This window comes from Ascaphus truei, chromosome 2, assembly GCF_040206685.1.
Source record: "Ascaphus truei isolate aAscTru1 chromosome 2, aAscTru1.hap1, whole genome shotgun sequence".
In the NCBI taxonomy this organism is placed as follows: domain Eukaryota; kingdom Metazoa; phylum Chordata; class Amphibia; order Anura; family Ascaphidae; genus Ascaphus; species Ascaphus truei.
The window spans coordinates 5,581,642-5,604,722 of record NC_134484.1 but is presented as its reverse complement, the minus strand read 5'-3'; the positions used below and the strand labels follow the sequence as shown (position 1 = coordinate 5,604,722).

Here is a 23,081-nt window from a genome sequence, read left to right as displayed (position 1 = left end):
TAACAATACCACACGACAATGGAAATAAAGGGAGGTGTGTGACTAATTCGTATACACAGACCTACCAAAAGGGTTGTTAATTGATATCCGTTACATATTGTGCATGTAATTAATATATCAGTAAAGGGATGTTTTAACAAACCTTATAGTTACCTCTGTGCACTTTATCAGAATATAATATTCTTGGGTTCATTGTCGTAATTTTTGCTGAATATATTACTGGAAACATAATGTAAAGTTCTGGTAAATACATAAAGGTCCAATTTGGTACTCTGAATCCCTCTTTTACTTGCTGTCAGGGGCGGATTGTACATTGCTACCGGCCCAGGCAATTCCTTGCAGATCGGCCCTTCTCCTGCGGCGTTCTGACTTGGTCCCAAAAAGCTGGACTTGGGCTCTGGCGGGCAGACTTTTCAGGCTCGATATCGAAGCCGGTCGCTCTGCTATTCACACAGAAGCAACTTTGAAAAGCCCGCCCACGCTCTTACTACCGGGGACTCCGAATCTGATTGGCTCACAGGTTCTTATAGTATTTTCAGTTTAATTCACAAAACTGAGCAGCCAATCAACGCGTGGGAACTTTCCCAAGCAACCAATCAGAGTCAAGCCGGCTAGAAAAGCCGGGTCAGCCCATCTCTCTCTCCCTCCTTTCTCACCCCCCTCACTCTTTCTGCTACCCATTCCTCACACCTCTCTCTCACTCCCCTCGCCCTCCTTTATCTCATCCTCCTCTCTCTCCACCTCTCACTCACCCCCGGAGGGACCTCTACTGTCTAATGGCCCCGCGGTGGAAGGGAACTTGGACCCCGCAGCTGAGTGCAGAAGTTGGGCCTGACTTCTGGGTCGGAACAGCTTTCGGTGCTGGCCGGGGCGCACCAGGGAGGGGTGGCGGGTTTGGCGAGAGAAGGACCCGCAGCTGAAAAGAGCTGGGACATTGCAGCTCTCCCCGTCGTCGACCCTGATTGCTTATTAAAACGTTTGTGTCTCATTCAAATGCTTTTCTGCTCCATAAACCCACAAAGATCATTACAGAAGGCAGCTCACACATCTCACTGACACAGAGAAGCGGCGTCACAGCATATTGAATGAGATCACATGTCGGGTTTGTGAAAATTAAATTCAATGAACAAACGTCTTTAGGATGATACAAAGACGTTTCTTGCTATTCTGTAAAAGTGTATATGTACTTACTTTAGGATGACACAAAGTAAGTACATATACAGTTTTACAGAATAGCAAGAAACGTCTGTGTATAATCCTAAAGCAAGTACATCTACACTTTTACAGAATAGTAAGAAACATCTTCGTATTATCCTAAAGTACTGTACTGTACTTATACACTTTTACAGAGTAGCAGGAGATGTCTTGAGTTCTCAAGTAGTGAAGAGGTTGAGAAGAATGAGCAGATTCTGGCAGCAATGTTTCATTCTGATGGTGAGGAAAATAAGGAGCAATTGAAGGGTTTCCCAGAAGACACCTCAAACACTGTCAGTGCTGGTACAGCACAATCTGTTCTTCATGCAAACAGTAAGTTCAAGAAAGAAGTAAGAGTCACAGCTACAAAAACTTGCTACACTTTGTTTTAAAGATTCAGTTTCTGTCTCTTTATAAAGGGATCTTGTGGGTCACAGCATCCTCTGGCCCCAAAGCATGGTGTGACGTTTATACACATCTCAAATCGGTGCATTTACCATTCGAAAAGTTCAGCTCTATTCAAATGAATGGGACATTTTCTTCTTCAGCAAAGTAAAGACATTCTCACTGCATATTCACGAAGGGCCTGAGTTGGATAGATTGTTATTGAGAATAACGGGAAATATTTTTATTTAGCACAATAGTAAGCTGTATACAGTTCTTAACCCATTACACAGAGCCATGTATGTCCTCATATACATCAGCGTTCACAGCTATACAGTTGTGTGAAAAAGAAAGTACACCCTCTTTGTTATTATGTCCTGATATGTAAAACCATAGGATTCAATCATCTGTTCCTTAACAGGTCTTAAAATTGGGTAAATACAACCTCAGATGAACAACAACACATGACATATTACACCGTGTCATGATTTATTTAACAAAAATAAAGTCAAAATGGAGAAGCTATGTGTGAAAAACTAAGTATACCTTATGATTCCATTGCTTTTCTGTATGACTTTATCAGTCTCTCACATCGTTGTGGAGGAATTTTGGCCCACTCTTCTTTACAACGTTGCTTCAGTTCATTGAGGTTTGTGGGCATTTGTTTATGCACAGCTCTTTTAAGGTCCAGCCACAGCATTTTAATCGGGTTGAGGTCTGGACTTTGACTGGGCCATTGCAACACCTTGATTCTTTTCTTTTTCAGCCATTCTGTTGTAGATTTGCTGATGTGCTTGGGATCATTGTCCTGTTGCATGACCCAATTTCGGCCAAGCTTTAGCTCTCGGACAGATGGCCTCACATTTGACTCTAGAATACTTTGGTATACAAAGGAGTTCATGGTCGACTCAATGACTGCAAGGTTCCCAGGTCCTGTGGCTGCAAAACAAGCCCAAATCATCACCCCTCCACCACCATGCTTGACAGTTGGTACTGTATGAGGTGTTTGTGCTGATATGCTGTGTTTGGTTTTCGCCAAACGTGGAGCTGTGCATTATGGCAAATATCTCCAATTTGGTCTCGTCTGTCCAAAGGACATTGTTCCAGAAGTCTTGTGGTTTGTTCAGATGTAACTTTGCAAACCTATGCTGTGCTGCCATGTTCTTTTTAGAGAGAAGAGGCTTTCTCCTGGCAACCCTTCCAAACAAACCATACTTGTTCAGTCTTTTTCTAATTGTACTGTCATGAAAGATTAGATAGGGGTAAAGGTCCCCCCCAAAGTAGACAAGTGCTACAGAGTAAACAGTCTCATGTTATAAATAGTAAATCACTTTTGCCACGACATCCGGACACATATGGAGTGAGAATTTAACTTGGTTATATGTAGCCTTTGATACTGCACTGTATGCCCCTATTGTGGGAATTGACCTAGCAATGAGTATTATAAATCAAACAGGGATGACCAGTGGGTTTCTCTCAACCGAAACTGGACCCCTTAAATGACCTGCATATATGGTCAGTTCACCTGGTTCAGCTCCATAGAAGAATGTGTAGATAACTCACTGTTGTCTCGTGGCTCCGTCCGGGTAGGCGTGCTCTGCTATACATATGATCTGAGACGGAACCTCTCTGTGAAGGGAGGAATTAAGCAGGCAGCGCTGGACAAAAATAGAAGGCTGGACTGTGCTGGTACAAAAAATGTATTTATTAAGTCATAACAAAAAACGGGATGAACCCCCTGCTACACTAACGCGTTTCACCCCTGTGGAGCTTTGTCCAGTCCACAGTCCAGCCTTCTATTTTTGTCCAGCGGTTCCTGCTTAATTCCTCCCTTCACAGAGAGGTTCCGTCTCATGTACTGTCATGAACTTTAACATTTAACATGCTAACTGAGGCCTGTAGAGTCTGAGATGTAACTCTTGGGTTTTTGCCATTTCTCTGAGCATTGCACGGTCTGACCTTGGGATGAATTTGCTGGGATGTCCACTCCTGGGAAATTGTCAATTGTCTTGAATGTTTTCCACTTTTGAATAATCTTTCTCACTGTAGAATGATGGACTTTAAATTGTTTGGAAATGGCCTTATAACCCTACCCAGATTGATGAGCAGCAACAATTGCTTTTCTAAGATTATTGCTGATGTCTTTCCTCCTTGGCATTGTGTTAACACACACCTGAATGCTCCAGACCAGCAAACTGCAAAAACTTCGGCTTTTATAGAGGTGGTCACACTTGCTGATCAATTAATCAAGGGCATTTGATTAGCAGCACCTGTCTGCTACTTAGCATCTTAATTCCTATGGAAGCAGTAAGGGTGTATTTAGTTTTCCACACATGGGTTCTCCATTTTGGCTTTATTTTTGTTAAATAAATCATGACACGGTGAGTTCACAAAAAACACTCACAATTTAAAAGAAAAGCGATTCGCCTGGTAAGGGAGGAGATATCACTCCCACTTGTAATAACTCCTGGAATTGTTCCTCTCTGTCCAACCCAATCACTGGAAGTCAGATGGAGCCCATGTTAGCATGTCTGGTGGTGAAAGCAACCTCTGGGGATTCCGTCAGCAGGCGTCCCTCACACCGTGTGCTCATGTGGGCTGGCCTCGCTTCTATCGTGTATCCAGGAAGTGACATGTCTGGAAGTGCGTCACTGTGTACCGGGGGGGGTGGAAGTGGGGGAGGTCAAGCAGGAGCTCAATCGGTGTAACCGGCAGCAGATACCATATGGTTATTGACTATGTTCTCTGCAATTCAGCATTGTCGGTGACTAGACACTGCTGTGCCTTTAAATACCATTTATTTGTTCCTATTTCTATCAGTGGTTCTCTGTATATGTTTCATTAGTTTTTATTTATTTTTTAGTTCATTGTTTGGTTCTCTTCACCTTGTCTGATTGACCCTATCATTATTGCAAAGGCTCTCCGGTAGACCGTTTCTGTCTCTGGTTAATGTTTTTTTGTCTAGAGTTAACTACACTAAGCGCATCTATTTTTTTTGTTGTTTTAATTTTGTTTCACAGTTGTATTAGTGATCTAACGCAGCAGTTGAGAAGCGCCACTGTCGCAGCATCATTTTAATACATTTGCACTCTACTGCCACTTAGTATCACTGAAGTCGCTACTGGTGATGTCATACTGACATACTAAGTGGCAGTCGAGCTCAAAAGTACACTGCGCCCGTATAGTTTCTCAGCTGCTGGTTTAGCTCACTGCTAGAAGATGCCACCCTGTAATAACAGAGGTTGTGGGTACTGATCCTGTTGGGCCTGACAGTATTCCTCCTCACAGATTCCCTTAGGACCTGGCTTGTCAGTATAGGCCTTGTAGCAATCTTCTAAGGGTGTGGGGTGTGAGTCCTTTAAATATACTTTGCATATCTCCCAGGTGTGCTCCTTTTTGAACATAGGTGTCTCCCCACATGTTTGGAGGGTAGTTTCCGTTGATATACAGCATGGTACTTGAGAATTTGGATTTGCAGATATCCGAATCAGCATATAGATTTCTTCTATGATGCAGATTTTGAGTTGAATTTGTACTTTTGAGACTGATCCATGGATTTTTCCCGCTAAAATGAATTTGTAAATTTGAGGCGGATTTGAATTTGGAGGAAAATTTGGCACATCTCTACTAACAATACCACAGGGAAACATAAAATAATTACTGACTCCTTTATTCTTTATAGTTTCTCAGCAAGAAGGTTCCGGGAATGAGGATACGGGCACGCAATGTAACAGGACATTCGGTTTGCGAAAGAAAGAGAGAAAAATATATACAGAAATGAACGAACTAGAAGACGATGACTATTTATGTATGTTTCACTCCTTATTTTGTCAACCTGTTTCAAATGTTACCAACATTCAGAGCTCATCACATTCAACCTGGGCTAATGCTGAAATGTTATATCAAAATGCATGTATGTTGTAGTGTTTTGAGCATGTAGAGATTTTCAATCACTAATACATTATATCACATTTTAAATGCACTCAGTGTACCTGTGTCTAAATGTAACATATAAAGGTTTAGCAAATAAGACATTTGTCATTAGATAACACGTTGTGCCTGTCATTGGTTATTATTTCAAACTGTACACATGGGAGTGCACTGAATACGGATACAGTAGGTTATCCCTGTCATGAGATGAGCCCAAAAGAGGGGTGGCTTGGCATGGGACCAGGGGAAACTATGGAAATATACTGTGTATATATACACCCACACACACATACATATACGGCCCACTGGCAAGTGCAATTTTCCGCCTGCTGGTGGCGGCTCACTGTCAGCCATCTTGCTGGAGACAGGACTCACAATCACTATGAAATTGCTACTTCCTTGTGCCGTGTTTGGCGTTGCATTTCAGTTTATACACAGGACGTGCTGCTCCTGCAGCTCTACCCCCAGTGACACTGAAGACAGCAGAGTAGCCAGATGAGAAGGAGGACCTGCAGCAGCAGTGTGTGCTGTGTATCAATTTTGTGGGACTTTAGATGCAGAACAGCAATTCCAAAGTGGTGGTGAAACCCATCGTGTGTAAGTGGTATAATGTGGGGGGTGTAGAGAGAAGGAATGTAACATGTAGCTGGGAGGAAAATAATGTGCAGGGGACTTTACCCCTTGAGTGCCAGAGGGGTCAGTAACATTGTAAAATTGCTTTGCTAACCTCTCTGGTGCTCAAAGGGCCAAAGTGCAGTGATGTGGGGAGTGGTGTGTTAAGGGGATAGTCGAGGACATTGGTGGTGTGAGGGACAGAGAAGGTGGGGCAGTGAGAGGCAAGGAGGGCATCTGTTTCTTAATGTGCGTTTTTGAATAGGTGCAATGGGTGGACAAGGGAATTAAAGAACAATTGTGCAGAGAAAGTCCTATTTTATAACAAAATGTTGTATTGTTTTATGTGTACAGAATACTATTTTGCCTGGCAAACATGTACAGTTTTCTGTGCTGGGGGATAAAGCTCCCACTGGGAATTTAAAGTAGGAATGTGCAATGTCATTGGTTGCAGCTTCCTATTGGTGGACACCGACAGCCATGTTGGTTTTACATGAGCGAGCACCAGTACTGAACACTGCATGTATCCTGGTAATCAGGGGGTCCCCGGAGCTGAAAATAACACATTCCAATTATGTGATAAAAACAATTCACCATTTGGGTGGGATTGCTGCTTTAAAGTGACGAACAGAACTGCATGGCTACGTAACATTGGAAGAACTTTTAAGTATTGATGTTGCTGCATGAGTCTTATCTTTCCATCTGCTTCTCATACTCTGTCTAGTTTGTGAGGAATGTCAGGCGTTTTTCATCGATGAATGTGCAGTCCATGGATCTCCAATCTTCATCCAGGACTCTGCCGTTGAAATGGGAAATGTGAAGAGATCGTACCTTACTCTGCCTCCTGGGATGAGCATCAGGCGTTCTAGCATTCCACGTGCTGGGCTTGGTGTGTGGAATGAGGCTGCAATCCTTCAGAAGGGTGTACATTTTGGACCTTATGAGGGGATCATAACGGATGAGGAGGAAGGAGCTAATAGTGGCTACTCTTGGCTGGTTGGTAGTTCAATCTTATATCGTGTAATATTTGAAATATGGAATTAATCTACATACTAGTTTCTGCCATGTTCATCATAAATCATTCAGTTTCTGACCTCACACAGTATTTAGTGTCGGGTAACAGTTACTAAAGTGTCATCAAGCCTTTCCATCAAAAATTATTCACTTGTGAATGTACTAATATAACTTTTTTTTTTAAATGAAAACAGATCACTAAAGGTAAAAATGATTATGAGTATATTGATGCAAGGGAAGAGAAGAATTCTAACTGGATGAGGTAAAGTCTTTTTATATATATTATTTAAATCATCCCTGACACCCTTTGTAGATGTTTTTTAATGTGGTCACTTTTTCTTATAAAGCAGCGCTATCAAGCACGGCACGTTACTAAACAATGCATGAGAAAAGAATGACATGGGATTATTACTTGCTGCCTACCTTACAGAATACATAGGGCACATTCATCAAGTGCTGTCACAGGTTATCACACCTGGTCTGCTGTTAACTTCCTTTGACTTGAAAGGGAGTTAACGTGTCCATATGTACATATTTGAAATGCTGAATGACGCCTGTCTTTGTTGTGTGTGGTACAGTAACTCTCCTTTAATTTTAATCAAGGACACCTCTAATTATCCACTTGCTTACATTGAAAACAGCTGCACTGCATCTTTGATATGGTTTAATACTCCACTCGCTTTCCTCAGTGCTTGGGGGGCTTTACTTGGGAATGAAGCTGTTATCACTATATTTTAACTAGTAATTATTACTGCTGCTTCAATGACTCTTTAAAGTAGCTGCAGGTCAGAAGCATTATATCTGTGTAAGGATGCTGCCCAGCTCCATGTAAAGGCTGCCTTCCCTGTCAGCTGTCTCTGTGATTGCAATGTGGGCTTACACTGCCGACACGTTTTATTCGAGTAGGGCTAGTTCCGCAAGCCGGGGGATGCCCCGGCTTCCTAGCCCTACTCCCTCGGCGTGCCGCGCATCACCGATGCGCGGTCACGCGTCATCGGGTGTCAGCGCCCCCTGCACGCGCGTCCAGGGCTCCCCGAGGGAGCCCTGGTGTCCCGCGATCTGCGGGACGGCGGCAGGGGGTTCCGGGGGACCCGGCGGACCCGGCAGCGGTAGGGAGAGCGCCCCGATCGGAGGGCGCTCTTCCGCTGCTTCGGCGCGCGCCCGTCACCCTGCGGCGCGCGCCAGGATACTGCTGCGGCCAAGAACGGGCAAATGCTCGAATAAACTTGGCCGCAGCAGTAAGTACTTTTCCTGCACCGATCCCTCTTTTATTTATTCAGCATCTTTGTGTTACTCACATTGGCACTTGCCCCTGTTTGTACTTCACATTTCAGTACTGTCCCTGCATCTGACCTGATACTCTACTTTTACTCTGTACTTAGGGTTGCCATATTTCAGTTTTTATAATACGGGACAGCGATATCCAGTATGAAAGTGTGACGTAATAATGAGGGATGAACGATTTGTAAACCCTTCGAGCTGAACGGTATCTCCCATGTGACCGCTATATTTTTTCTGTTTTATCCTCTCTGTGCTTGGCGTGATGGGGGAAAAACGTACGCTGACCTAACATGTAGCGGTGGGAGAAAAAATAACGCCTATAGGGGTGGGGGACAGGGTATTATGAGATGACAAGGCAGTGCCAAAAATTTTATTTTAATAATTTACTATGGCGACATCTATCTGAAAAGGGATCTATTACACTCACACAGCAATCTATTATGTTTTTATAACTGATTTCATCACAGTTTTATTTTAAATTCAGACATTTCCCGTCAAGGCGCCAAAATATGGAATAGGCAGACTTTCTTGGCTCCAAAAATGAAGCCGGTTGCTCTGCTTTTCGCAACAGAGCAACTTTGAAAAGCCGCCTTTTGCATCACCGACTCAAGACGCTAGATGGTCTGGTTCTCTGATCGGGCCGACTCCTTACATACACTCCGCTGAGCTATCTCTAGCATGGAAGGCGGAGTGGCGACCAATCAGAGCGTGGGGATTCCTCCCACCAGATAATTAGAATGGGGGCTCGTCTGGCTGCTGACGTCAAAGGAGGGGGCGTGCCAAGCCAGCTCGAAATGCCCGGCGAGCGGGAAATATGAATCGGCCAATGAGAAACACGCTTACCAGCAGCATCTTCCCCCAGACAGCCCATTGCCACCCGCTGGACAGGCTCCAACATGTCTGCCAGACCAAAAGGTGCCCCAGCTGGGTGCTCTTTGTTCTCTGGACTTGGTACTTCGCCCTCCCCCGCTCACCAAACGGTTTTCTCACTGCTGGACATCCTTTCTCTTCTTTGAACTCAGATGTCTATGCAGACATCCCGGCGCCTATATAGATGCCCGGGCTGACTGTATAGACATTAATACATACAGTATACAACATTAAAACATTGTTTTAATAAACACACACACACACATTCCCAGCTAGCTCAAACTCCTACACCCATCCCATCATGAATATATATTTATGCCAAAATGAGTGCTACTGAGCGTGGCAAATGTATACAACAAAAGACAGGGGTGCCCAATGCTACATCAAATTGACAAAACATATGGTAATAAGTATAAAGTTTAAATACTTCAATAAAAATAGTAATTACTTGGTTATTTAGTTAAACCCTTTTAACTAAACCAGGTTTTAACTAAATGACCAAGTAATTACTATTTTTATTGAAGTATTTAAACTTTATACTTATTACCATATATGTTTTGTCAATTTGATGTAGCATTGGGCACCCCTGTCTTTTACTGTTTTAATAAACTCATATCTCTGGGGAAACCTTACACGTGTAGCGCACTTTCCCCCACCCTATGGAAGATATGGCGAATACGGTGTGCGTGGTGCGTTACCTGTGGCTCATAGGGCCTGAACCTCCGCCACTGGGAGTACCTGATTCTTAACAATGACAGCGCCTCCACCTGCAAGGGATCCTGACTTGGAGGGATGTACCCTTACAGGAACAATTATAATGAGACACGCACACAAATATATATGCTAACAACCTTTACTGAACACAAATAATATTGGTACCCTGTACCACACAGTAAAATAGACCCCAACCTGATAACAATAGTGAGAGTCCCCAGAGTACATTGGGTGCCAGGCACCAATCCCTTGATGTCCCTTTCCCAATGTCAAGGCCCACCCAAAGTGTTGGAGATAGCGCTATCCCATGGAGTGTTAGTGCACGTGGTTAGGTACCTGCACGGGGCTCCAGCACCCGGGTATTGCAGAATAACAAAGAGGATCCGTCTGATCAAACATTGTCAACCGCTATGGCGTCCACCTCCGCATTGGGTGAATTATGGCACGGATAATATAACCTTACCGTCTTTACCATGTGGAGAAAACAGGGTAACTGTGGTGCTCAATAATTGTAACCAGTTCCATATAAAAAGAATGAGAACATTATAGTTCCATAATAATAGTCCATTAGATGATGGAGTGCCCCCAATGATTATAAATAAAGCTGAAAGGGAATAGTGACTAGTGGAGTCTGCTTGACATCCACAAAAATGAACACTATAATGAATACCCAACCAGCTATACTAAATATAAAGGACAATGTCCGTGGCATACAGTAAATGATGAAGCACTGCGGCTATTTACCTGTGTAACCCCAGGGGCACTCTGAACATCAAGGACGTGCAATCCATCCAGGGTAAATGCAGCAGGGTAGAGATGAAGATGAAGCACAGCAAGAGGAAATCCTTCTTCCGGTATCCAGAAAGGAAAAAAGGCCAGGCCACTCCAAAATTGACAAAAAGGGGGATAATTTATTGCAAGTTTACATACAGAGGATAAAGTGGGACTAGATGAACGCACCTACGCGTTTCGTACCGAATGTACTTTATCGAAACGCGTAGGTGCGTTCATCTTGTCCCACTTTATCCTCTGTATGTAAACTTGCAATAAATTATCCCCCTTTTTGTCAATTTTGGAGTGGCCTGGCCCTTTTTCCTTTCTGGATACCGGAAGAAGGATTTCCTCTTGCTGTGCTTCGTCTTTACCATGTAGCTGGTCTGGTCCCAGACCTCCGGCCGCAGTCACCGCGTGGCGTCTCACCGGTTCTGTACCTTACTATAGGTAGCTACAGGGGAAAGGTCCCTGACTATGAGCTCTCTCTATTGCAGCCACAAGCTACAGTGAGTCAGGGCCTATCTGGGGCCCAAGGGGGAAAAGCTCTGGCGAGAACTCAACTAAACATGTAAATTGACTTCTCTATCCCACGTGCCAAAACTGATAAATATAAGTTTAAACTCTGGTGCAAAGGGACAAACCTATAGACATTTGTACACAAATAGTAAGAAAAGAGTTCTCACTAAAGAATCCCTATAGTTGCACTCTGAGTACATTTGTTATTTTAGAGATATAAATGATCTCCGAGAATATTATTCTCACATAGAGAACACTATTGTATATTGGTTCTCTTATGTACCACTGAAAATACAAAAACAAAAAAGTTTTATTACAAAAATTCGTCGTAACTATAATTATTTACAATGTGCTTAAAAATCCCCCGTGGAGAAGCTAATTGCCGGATTCTGATGTAAGTACAATAAGGTTGTGGCATACTGTACCTTTCTCTGCAACGTCACCAGTGTAATTGACCTCAACAGCGATAATACCATAAATTGGCTAGCTGAAGGTTAATACAGCAGTATTACCTTTTAAGTACTGTAGGTGCACTATTAAGGGGTTTAAACAGTACAGATAGCAACCTCAAAAATTGCTACCATTATTTTAGCCAACCTAAGGTATTGTTAAGTGGGGCATGTAGCTTAGTATACTCTATATACCATCAAATCACAAAAATCTGACCGATCTGTGACCATAATGTAGTGGATGTAATTTGGTATTAGTAAATACTGCTGTCACTGTGAGCCTATTTAAGCTCTAGGGCAGGCCTGCACGACATACCCACCCAATCTCACATTGGCCCCTGTGGTCTAACCGGTCCCCATTACATGGTAGTGTCTGGTGGTGCACCTGTTGGCTACAGGACTCCTGAGTCTCCCGCATGATGGTGTTGGGGAATGTCAGCCCAGACAGGCAGCTGAGGTAGTGTGCGTGAGTCCTACCTACATACAGTGCAGCGCTCCACCTCATCAGGATCCCTGCGTCCGCATAGAGATGGTTCTGATGAGGACCTCCTCTGTGGTGCCTTCCTCTGCGGAGTAACTTCACACTCACACATGAGGGTTCTTTTGAAACAGGGCATCTTTATTGATGGTTCAGCAGACTGCCCCTCGCAGCGGTCAGCTCAGCCGCTCATCTTCTCACAGCACACTCTTTCAGAAGATCTGCCCTCCCAATGGAGTTGGATCACCTCTCCCATCAGGGAGATCACCCCCTGTGCCAGGTCCCTGGACACAGGATAGACACTTGCTGTGTGTTTGCCAGCCTTACTGCTGCAGACCTTGATCAACCTTTTACTGCAACTATGATCTCTGGAACAACTTGTAGAAATCCTAAGAACCACTAACTTTGGGCAGTGATGTGTCTTATATCTTAGGGAATAGCCACACCCCCTCTGTCTCTAACAGTGGACACAGAGTATGTTACCACTCCCCTGGTGTACATATGACACCTCACCAGGGTGTGAGGGCAAACCTCCATAATTGATGCTGGCAATCCTGTATATTTACCAGGCTTACTGCCAGCATGGGAAAGAACTGTATGCCATTTTAAAACATGGCTACATACCAAACACTAGATTCACTAGAGTGCAATAGCCCCAATTGCACTTTAACAGCCACCAAAGTAAATGGCAATGAGCATGTGATCACAGCTGTTCTTTACACCTCTGCCCTCACTCCTGTCTTCTCCTCACTGCCTTGTTCAGCACCATTGCTACCTGTATGTAGCCTTACACGGCCTGTTCAAACAATGTTCAGACAGAGGTGAGGAGACACTATGAAAAAGGATGGAAGTAAGACTTAATGTGCGCTCTCACCGTTTTATTCTCCTGCTTTAATACTATGATGCCCTGCTTCCCTTAATCAGAGATATCAAGGTCATGCCTGCCTTCCTCAAGGGTACACTTGCATGAGACCTTTTCATACTTATTCCTTTTAAGCTTTAAGCTGCATTTCTGAATTTGTATTTGATCATATATGTTCATGAACCTGCACTTGAGCATAATGTTAGACTTCTCTTACAGGAACTAGTTCAACTTCTTTTGTTTTATTTTTTCTTATTCAAGCCCAAACCAACACTGTTACCTCATTAGACTTTGGCTCAAAGTTTTTTCTATAGTCCAGTTTCCATATCAGTCCAGGGCATGTTATAAGCTCAGGTTGCTAATGGAACACATTCCTGCGACTGTACAACACCTTGTTACATCAACCCCACTTTCTATTTAGTTCCACTGGAAGAGAACTCACCCTTGTGGCCCTTGTGTCATCCTGTCTGGGACTTTTTATTACAGCAGTGTTTTTTTGCTTTTTTTAAGGAATGAGAAAGTAGTCAGTGGCCTGTGCTTCCCGTGTGGGTACATACAAGGGAGCCGTCGTATATACATTGGTCTCCATTAAATTCTGTTTCAAAAACTAGAGAAGAAAGAAAAGTCGTCACATTATTAACAACTTGTATCTTTTTTCTGCTCTTCCTTTATAAAATCGACATTACTTTGAGACCTCACTAACTGTCCCAATTTTAGGTTTGTAAATTGTGCGAGAAATGAGGAAGAACAGAACCTTGTGGCGTTCCAGTACCACAGGAAAATCTATTACAGAACCTGCACAGACCTCCCCCCACACACAGAGCTCCTTGTCTGGTATGGAGATGAATATGGGGAAGAGCTTGGTATCAAGTGGGGTTCGCTGTGGAAAAGTAACGCGCCAGAACTAGGTAATCAGGAATATGTGTGTTATGTGCTTTTTTACATCTCTATTGTCTTTTTACTGATATTAAATTGCAAATATTGACAGATCTGCATTTACCATTATGGGTCAACTAGAACTTAAAAATCACTAAACCTGACTTGAGTCAAAGGGCCGGATACATCAAGCTGCGGTAACCAAAAATGCTGTATTAACGCACCGCCAAAAATAAAGCACCTTTTATCGGACCCGTTATAAGCATTGGATCCAATAAAAGCCAGAAATTATACCTCATGTTTAGGAACACACTGCCATACATCAAGTTCCGATATTTATCAGAATGGGAAGAATGGTAGAAATACCGCAAATATTTTATCGCCTGCTCCAGGCTGATGTTAGCCCTGTCTATCCTATATATATATATACTGGTCATTTTACTGTATACATAGGCCAGATAAGCTAAACCAACCTGAAAGAGATGATAACATAGTTATTATCAGTGGTTGACAAATCACCAAAAAATCTACTCGCCACACAAAAAAATCTACTCGCCACCTAGTACCAAACGTGTGCTGCTTGGGCCAATATTTACTCGCCCGGGGGTTAAATCCACTCGCCCGGGGCGAGCAAATGTATAGGTTTGTCGAACACTGGTTATTATAATACATTACATAAAATATTAATCCCTTAGTAGTCCAATGTTTAACTAGTTATTGGTTTCCATGACTACCTGACCACACATGTGGTTTTAGACATTAACATAAAAAAAAATACACATTTAAAACAAAACAAAAAAGAACATTCAAAATACATTTTACACATGAAACCATTGATTATCACTGTGGATAACTAGGCCCTCTCAATGGGGGGCCCCAGATATCCACATTGGCAATAAATGGTAACTACACACAGAGAGAACTCCCGCACTGCTACAATGTGAACCTTGTTTGAGGTGCTTACTAGGTAAGGGATAAGGTACACAGGAGAAAAAGAAACCTAATATACCAGCACTCTATCAAACTGAATGTATAGTGACATAATTAAAATAAATTTTATTAATAAACAATGAATAAAAAAATGGGCTTTAAAATCTGAGAATGTGTTAAACAGCACGTGACTGTAATCATTAAACAAAGGTAGTTAAGTGATGTATACATATGGAGATCCTTTATGGATATTCAGGATCTGTGGCTATATATATATAGCCTCCTTGATTTTGGAAATAGGTCCGTAGAGTAACCACCATAAACTAAATGTCCATCCACATATAAAAGTATATCTCAGAGCTGGTATGTGCTCTGAATCTGTGGTGACATATAAGTAGTGAGAGGTAATAACTATGCCAGACACAGCAATTGCTGTGTGTATCCACCTATAACTGCTGTATGCTTACATACCCACATTCAGAGCTGCATGTCCTAGAACTGGAGAAGGCACTTAGTGATTGCACTCCCTAGAGCCCTCAATGTTCAAAGTCTAGGGTGTCTGAAGGGGTTAATGCACACACCCATAGAGGGTACTAGGAGCTGTGTTAATAATGAGAGAGAGTCTCCATAGAGTCCTAGGCATATGATAGTGTATAGCCTCTGCGCAGGATACAAGCTGCAGTGTATATTGACACTCGGTGGGTATATAACATAGGTGCGAAATAACCCAAATATCCACCTAGTCAGTTGGTTTAGGCAGGCAGTGTACTATATGAAGCACTGCTGAGTGGCTCATCCATGAAGTATCACGGCAGGATCAATAAACCTGTCGACAGCTCTGTTCATGCTCCTTACCCAGCCGGGATGTAACAGCTGTTTGAAGCAGAGCCCCGACGGAGGCAGATGTCAGGTGGTCGGGTTTACTCAGAGCCCACACGAGCAAGTAGGTAAAATTTACACATACAGGCAGGTAGCACAGTGATGTAGATGAAGTTCCAGGGGAGCGTCGCCGTATGCCCAAAAAAAGAGAAAACAGTGGATAGTGTGATATTGCAAAAAACAATAAATAAAATGTGATTTTTACACGTTCTTACTCACAAAAGTAGCAGGAACACAAGCATGTGAGTCAATAATACTCTGTGATGCAGCCCGTTCCGGAGGTTTGGTATATGGGTCAGCACATCTTGAAAAAGCAGAAAACAGCCATAGTGTAGATAGAAATAAACTTTATCTAGCATAAAAGACAATTGGAGGCTTACGGCTTTAGGAGGAAAAACAGCATTTGGGATATAGTCTCTGCTACACCGTGGATCGTCTCGTGTGGTGGTTCCTGCAGGCGGCGTCCGCGAACGTCACTTCCGGATTGTGTCGTCACTTCTCACCGGAACTGAGGACCATGAGAGTTCCCTTGCTTCTTTCCTCTACCAAGATGGCTGTTTTCTGCTTTTTCAAGATGTGCTGACCCATATACCAAACCTCCGGAACGGGCTGCATCACAGAGTATTATTGACTCACATGCTTGTGTTCCTGCTACTTTTGTGAGTAGGAACTTGTAAAAATCACATTTTATTTATTGTTTTTTGCAATATCACACTATCCACTGTTTTCTCTTTTTTTGGGAATACGGCGACGCTCCCCTGGAACTTCATCTACACCACTTCTGCAAGACTTCTGGAACAGTCTTGTCGGGGTCGAGTGATAAGTTGTTTTTGCCTTCATTTCACTGTTAATAATATTATTCACTGTTTATTATTTGTATTTTATATCACTGTACATTTTTTGCACAAGATTTAATTATCACTGTCTGTGGTGTAGTAGAGCGCCATCTAGTGTTTTTTTACATTATCAGGTAGCACAATGATATCTGGCCATGCTTTGCCCCCTATATCAGCGCTGATCATGAATATATCAGCGCTGATGTGCTCGAGGGCAAGCCTAACTTGTAAGGTGGATTCAGAACGGACCTATATTAAACAAGATCCTACTGTGTGCTAATAACACAGAGGAACAGAGTATATAGACAGCACACGGGGCGCCAGCAGTATCGCAGCTAGGAACATATCAGTCAATGCTGCATTCAAATGAAAGGGCTTCCCGCGTGTCAGGAGTAGGTAAGTGGCCTACGTGCGCGTTTCACGAATGAACGCCTCTTCAGGGCACGTGCAGCATTGACTGATATGTTCCTAGCTGCGATACTGCTGGTGCCCCGTGTGCTGTCTATATACTCTGTTCCTCTGTGTTATTAGCACACAGTAGGATCTTGTTTAATATAGGTCCGTTCTGAATCCACCTTACAAGTTAGGCTTGCCCTCGAGCACATCAGCGCTGATATATTCATGATCAGCGCTGATGTAGGGGGCAAAGCATGGCCAGTTATCACTGTGCTACCTGCCTGTATGTGTAAATTTTACCTACTTGCTCGTGTGGGCTCTGAGTAAACCCGACCACCTGACATCTGCCTCTGTCGGGGCTCTGCTTCAAACAGCTGTTACATCCCGGCTGGGTAAGGAGCATGAACAGAGCTGTCGACAGGTTTATTGATCCTGCCGTGATACTTCACGGATGAGCCAATCAGCAGTGCTTCATATAGTACACTGCCTGCCTAAACCAACTGACCAGGTGGATATTTGGGTTATTTTGCACCTATGTTATATACCCACCGAGTGTCAATATATACTGCAGCTTGTATCCTGCGCAGAGGCTATACACTATCATATGCCTAGGACTCTATGGAGACTCTCTCTCATTATTAACACAGCTCCTAGTACCCTCTATGGGTGTGTGCATTAACCCCTTCAGACACCCTAGACTTTGAACATTGAGGGCTCTAGGGAGTGCAATCACTAAGTGCCTTCTCCAGTTCTAGGACATGCAGCTCTGAATGTGGGTATGTAAGCATACAGCAGTTATAGGTGGATACACACAGCAATTGCTGTGTCTGGCATAGTTATTACCTCTCACTACTTATATGTCACCACAGATTCAGAGCACATACCAGCTCTGAGATATACTTTTATATGTGGATGGACATTTAGTTTATGGTGGTTACTCTACGGACCTATTTCCAAAATCAAGGAGGCTATATATATATATATATATAGCCACAGATCCTGAATATCCATAAAGGATCTCCATATGTATACATCGCTTAACTACCTTTGGTTAAGTTACCAATGATTACAGTCACGTGCTGTTTAACACATTCTCAGATTTTAAAGCCCATTTTTTTATTCATTGTTTATTAATAAAATTTATTTTAATTATGTCAATATACATTCAGTTTGATAGAGTGCTGGTATATTAGGTTTCTTTTTCTCCTGTGTACAATAAATGGTAACCTAGTAACACAAAAATACATCAACAATATTAAAATACATTTATAACCGCCCTTCATTATCCCAGTGGCTAACCGCTAAGGACATGAAGGGAGTCGGTGGATGTACCATGTGATGAAGACCTTTTTCTGGGTGCTGGGACGTCACCATAAAGGGAGCAAATCACATTCCACAATTTTGCGTTGCCCCCACCACCATCGTATACATGTGTGTATATTTACACACACACACACACACACACACACACACTACTGATTCTCCTCCATAAAAACATTGCATTATAATAAACACGTACCCACCATAACTTTACATACGTATGTTTCACCACACTTAGTAAAGTTATGGTGGGTAAAAAAAGTGACAAAAACCCTCCACAGTAAAGCATATAACAAATGGAAATATTACTGTATGCTCATTCACATGTCTTTGACAGGTCTGCAATCCTGTCTTTCACCATTATCACCCAGCACACAACACTTCCACTGCAGCAAGGGATTCTGTGAAATAATATGCAAATGAGCAAACAGTAGCAGAAGTACAGACTCCCTGTTTCCTTAAACAAAACACATCAACAATTGTATTAAATAACTGACACAGTTCTGGAACTCACTGGATGATATTAGTATAGCTTAATTAAGTCTGAATAACATCAGTGATGTCAAATACAATAATTAGGTATTTGTTTTCTGCTTTAACAATGGAGATTTAGCAGAAAGTTGGGTCATCCTATAACTCTTAGAGACCTGGTACATGGAACGGTAACGGGAACACCCGGTGACTGATATCTGAGCACCTACTGAGACACGTATTCTATTCATTGTACAAGCAATTTTGTAATAATCCCTTCACATCTGAAACTATCGACTTACTATCTGTCTAAGGATTTGTGTCACTTTAAATGGTGTTTTGCATCTAGTGACACTTCCTTTTAAATATTTAAATATTATGAGCCACTTTAAATGTATGATCCACTACATCTACTCTCCCTGCCCTAAGGCCTTGGCCATATTTGGCGCTTGCTGGCGGAAGCGTGCTGACGCGCGCTCCCGCTCAGCACTGAGCCCCTACAGCCGCAATTAGAGCGGCTTTAGTAGGGGCTCACCTGCGTGTCCACGCGCTTGCGGAAGCGCAGGTCTTAGGGGAATTTAAAATTCCCCCACTTGCCGGCGAGATAGGCCGGTCACGTGAGCGGTTTGCTCAATGAGGGCGAACCAGCTCCGTGACGTCACTGGCCCGCCCCCGGCCAGTGACGCGCCCGCCCCCGGACTGGCACCTGACGGCCTGCTGAGAGCGATTGCAGTAAGCAACCGCAAGGCCAGGGAAAGCACCCGCTTTCCCTGAGCCTCAGCGCGCCTCAGCACGCCAGCGGTAAGCGTGTCCGAGGCCTAATGCTGCACATGTTGGGCTTTGCAATGTACTTTTACGATTTACTTTCATCCTAAACTGTTTGTGATATGCCACTTTACGTCTCCTTCATGACCTTTTGTAAGACAGTTTGTGTAATGTACATCTTCTCTCCCGGCCCTAATGCTGCACATGTGCTTTGCAATGTACATCTACTCTCCCGGCCCTAATGCTGCACATGTGCTTTGCAATGTTCATCTACTCTCCCGGCCCTAATGCTGCACATGTTGGGCTTTGCAATGTACATCTACTCTCCCTGCCCTAATGCTGCACATGTTGGGCTTTGCAATGTACATCTACTCTCCCGGCCCTAATGCTGCACATGTTGGGCTTTGCAATGTACATCTACTCTCCCAGGCCTAATGCTGCACATGTTGGGCTTTGCAATGTACATCTACTCTCCCGGCCCTAGTGCTGCACATGTTGGGCTTTGCAATGTACATCTACTCTCCCGGCCCTAATGCTGCACATGTGCTTTGCAATGTACATCTACTCTCCCGGCCCTAATGCTGCACATGTTGGGCTTTGCAATGTACATCTCCTCTCCCGGCCCTAATGCTGCACATGTTGGGCTTTGCAATGTACATCTACTCTCCCGGCCCTAATGCTGCACATGTTGGGCTTTGCAATGTACTTTTACAGTTTACTTTCATCCTAAACTGTTTGTGATATACCTCTTTACGTCTCCTTCATGACCCTTTGTAAGACAGTTTGTGTAACAGGGATTTTTTTTGTCTCTCGTCTAGTACAAAGACCAGCACAAATACCCCACCCATGCCAACACTGCAAGGTTGCTTTTAGCAGTCAGGATTACCTCCTCAAACATCTGAAGTTCAAACACCCAAATGTGTATATGGAAAAGATGACAGAACAATCTTGCAGATTAGAGAATCGATTAGAAAGCAGCATTCCAATAACTGTGTCAGAAAATGCAACTTTCAGCCAGTCAACGCTATTTATAAACAATTTAACTGCTTCTCATTCAAAAGGAAATATATTAGCAGGTGCCAAAGGAAAAGAGTTTGGAGAAAGTGGGAAGAGTCAGACTTTGTTATTAGACCACAAGAAGACACAAACAGGGGAGAGACCGCATGTATGTGGGGAATGTGGGAAGGGATTTAGTCACTTATGCCACCTGATCAGACACAAGAGGACACACACAGGGGAGAGACCGCATGTATGTGGGGAATGTGGGAAGGGATTTAGTGTCTTATCCAGCCTGAACACACACAAGAGGACACACACAGGGGAGGGACCGCATGTATGTGGGGAATGTGGGAAGGGATTTAGTCACTTATGCCACCTGATCAGACACAAGAGGACACACACAGGGGAGAGACCGCATGTATGTGGGGAATGTGGGAAGGGATTTAGTGTCTTATCCAGCCTGAACACACACAAGAGGACACACACAGGGGAGGGACCGCATGTATGTGGGGAATGTGGGAAGGGATTTAGTCGGTTATCCCACCTGATCACACACAAGAGGACACACACAGGGGAGAGACCGTATGTATGTGGGGAATGTGGGAAGGGATTTAGTGACTTATCCAGCCTGAACCGACACAAGAGGACACACACAGGGGAGAGACCGTATGTATGTGGGGAATGTGGGAAGGGATTTAGTGACTTATCCAGACTGAACCGACACAAGAGGACACACACAGGGGAGAGACCGCATGTATGTGGGGAATGTGGGAAGGGATTTAGTGACTTATCCAGCCTGAACCGACACAAGAGGACACACACAGGGGAGAGACCGTATGTATGTGGGGAATGTGGGAAGGGATTTAGTCAGTTATCCAGCCTGAACACACACAAGAGGACACACGGGGGAGAGACCTCTCTCTCTCATGTTTAGGATAACACGCTCACATATAAGTGCAAACATGTGCTTAATATCTGGGGTTTGCCTGAGCGAGGGCTTAGAATATGTGTTACGCTAAATTATATTGAAAAGTTACTTTACTTTATTATTTATAAAATAAGTATTTTAAAAGCAGGTTATTTATATAATCCCCATTGCAGTTTTATTTAAAGTTAAATGTTGTATATGTCTCTGCTGTTGGTTCTAATAAAATGTGTGTTTCCCATTATGCTAAAGCTGTCTAGTCTCACTTACTGTAGCTGCGAAATGGGACATTTTGTCATGGCCGTTTCACCACGATCAAATAGCCACCGGCGTTCAGATCGGGCCCTGTGGGGGCACAGGACTGTGAGGGGGATTGGACTTTGGAGGAGCACGGGACTGTGGCGGGGCACTGGACTGGTGCTGGCACAGGACTTTGAGGAAATAAGGGACTGGGGGGGGCATGGGACTCTAAGGAGGCACGGAACTGTGGGGGCCCCTCGTTCACCTCAGGGTTTTGATTTGGTTTCCGTTTTGGCGGGAAAGTGAGCTTTGTGATACCAGGCAGATGTGGGACAGGTTTCAGGCGATTGGCTGAGGAACAGCTGCTGGGGAGGTGGGCAGAGTGCTGTGATTGGGCAGACCAGAGGGAGGGTGTGGCTAGGGAGTTTGGGTGGGAAAATGAAAGGTACAGTGTATATATAGACGGAGCAGAAGCAGAGAGGGAAACAGTTAGGGGACATTGGCTGCCCCTCTCCCCTCCTTATGTGTTATAATTATAACACCTTGTATAGTTTAACATATATATATATATATATATATATATATATATATATATAAAAAACAGATGGCTCACACATATTGCAGAAAAGTAGGTGCTTATCCTATATAGACAGTAGGTTTAAATAAGCTCCTTACCAGGCTGATCCAGAGTTCAGCAAGGAAGAGATAGCACACTCAGTAGTATCCAAAAAAGAAGTGTATTGGTAGAAAACAGGCACATTCACCGACGTTTCGGTCCTAGAAACAGGACCTTTCTCAAGGGAGTGCTCTAAACATAGTGAAGACAAACATACCCACCACCAAGTAACAAGCAGAGTCCTGATAGGTCAAGTCACAACACTAAACAGCTGCAGACACTCACTAATCAGATCTGAGAATGATGTCATATATGCTACCACTGCTGGAGGGAAAAAGCATAACAAAGCGTCATAGGTAACCATGGAGTCAATGAGGCTAAATGTAACAGCATCGCACATGCGCAGCGTGAGTGCCTCAGTGAGAAACGGAAAATAAATAAATATATCCAGGAGTCGCTATGGAGTTGTGTAAGTGCGGATCGTAATAAGTAAAAAAGGGGAGTGTGGTCGCGCATGTGAGGCGCGAATAGCATAGGAAGGGACTGGAAATAAATAAATATATGCAGAGACTGCTACAGAGTCATGCACAATGGAGCAGAAGGCAACGTGCGAAACGCGAATAGCACCACCAGTGAGCAAGAAAATAAAAAAACTGCTAGAAAGCCACAGGAGCCAATATAAACGCACCAAAGACACACCTAACAACCACAGCGCCTGGAGGAAAGGGACAAACTACTTGAAACACCAAT

The 23,081-nt window shown here is 43.6% G+C and overlaps 1 protein-coding gene across 1 annotated transcript in view; it reads left to right on the top strand.

Annotated features, from left to right (window-relative positions):
• Positions 1-21,679, top strand: part of LOC142474517 (histone-lysine N-methyltransferase PRDM9-like) — a 42,366-nt gene extending 20,687 nt beyond the window's left edge. Inside the window, exons 5-11 of the mRNA XM_075580873.1 lie at positions 300-520; positions 1,350-1,527; positions 5,261-5,386; positions 6,845-7,116; positions 7,329-7,396; positions 13,796-13,986; positions 20,370-21,679. Coding sequence (XP_075436988.1) covers positions 300-520; positions 1,350-1,527; positions 5,261-5,386; positions 6,845-7,116; positions 7,329-7,396; positions 13,796-13,986; positions 20,370-21,484 — 2,171 coding nt within the window. The 3' untranslated portion in view covers positions 21,485-21,679. The remainder of the gene's footprint in view (positions 1-299; positions 521-1,349; positions 1,528-5,260; positions 5,387-6,844; positions 7,117-7,328; positions 7,397-13,795; positions 13,987-20,369) is intronic.
• Positions 21,680-23,081: the final 1,402 nt, after the last annotated feature.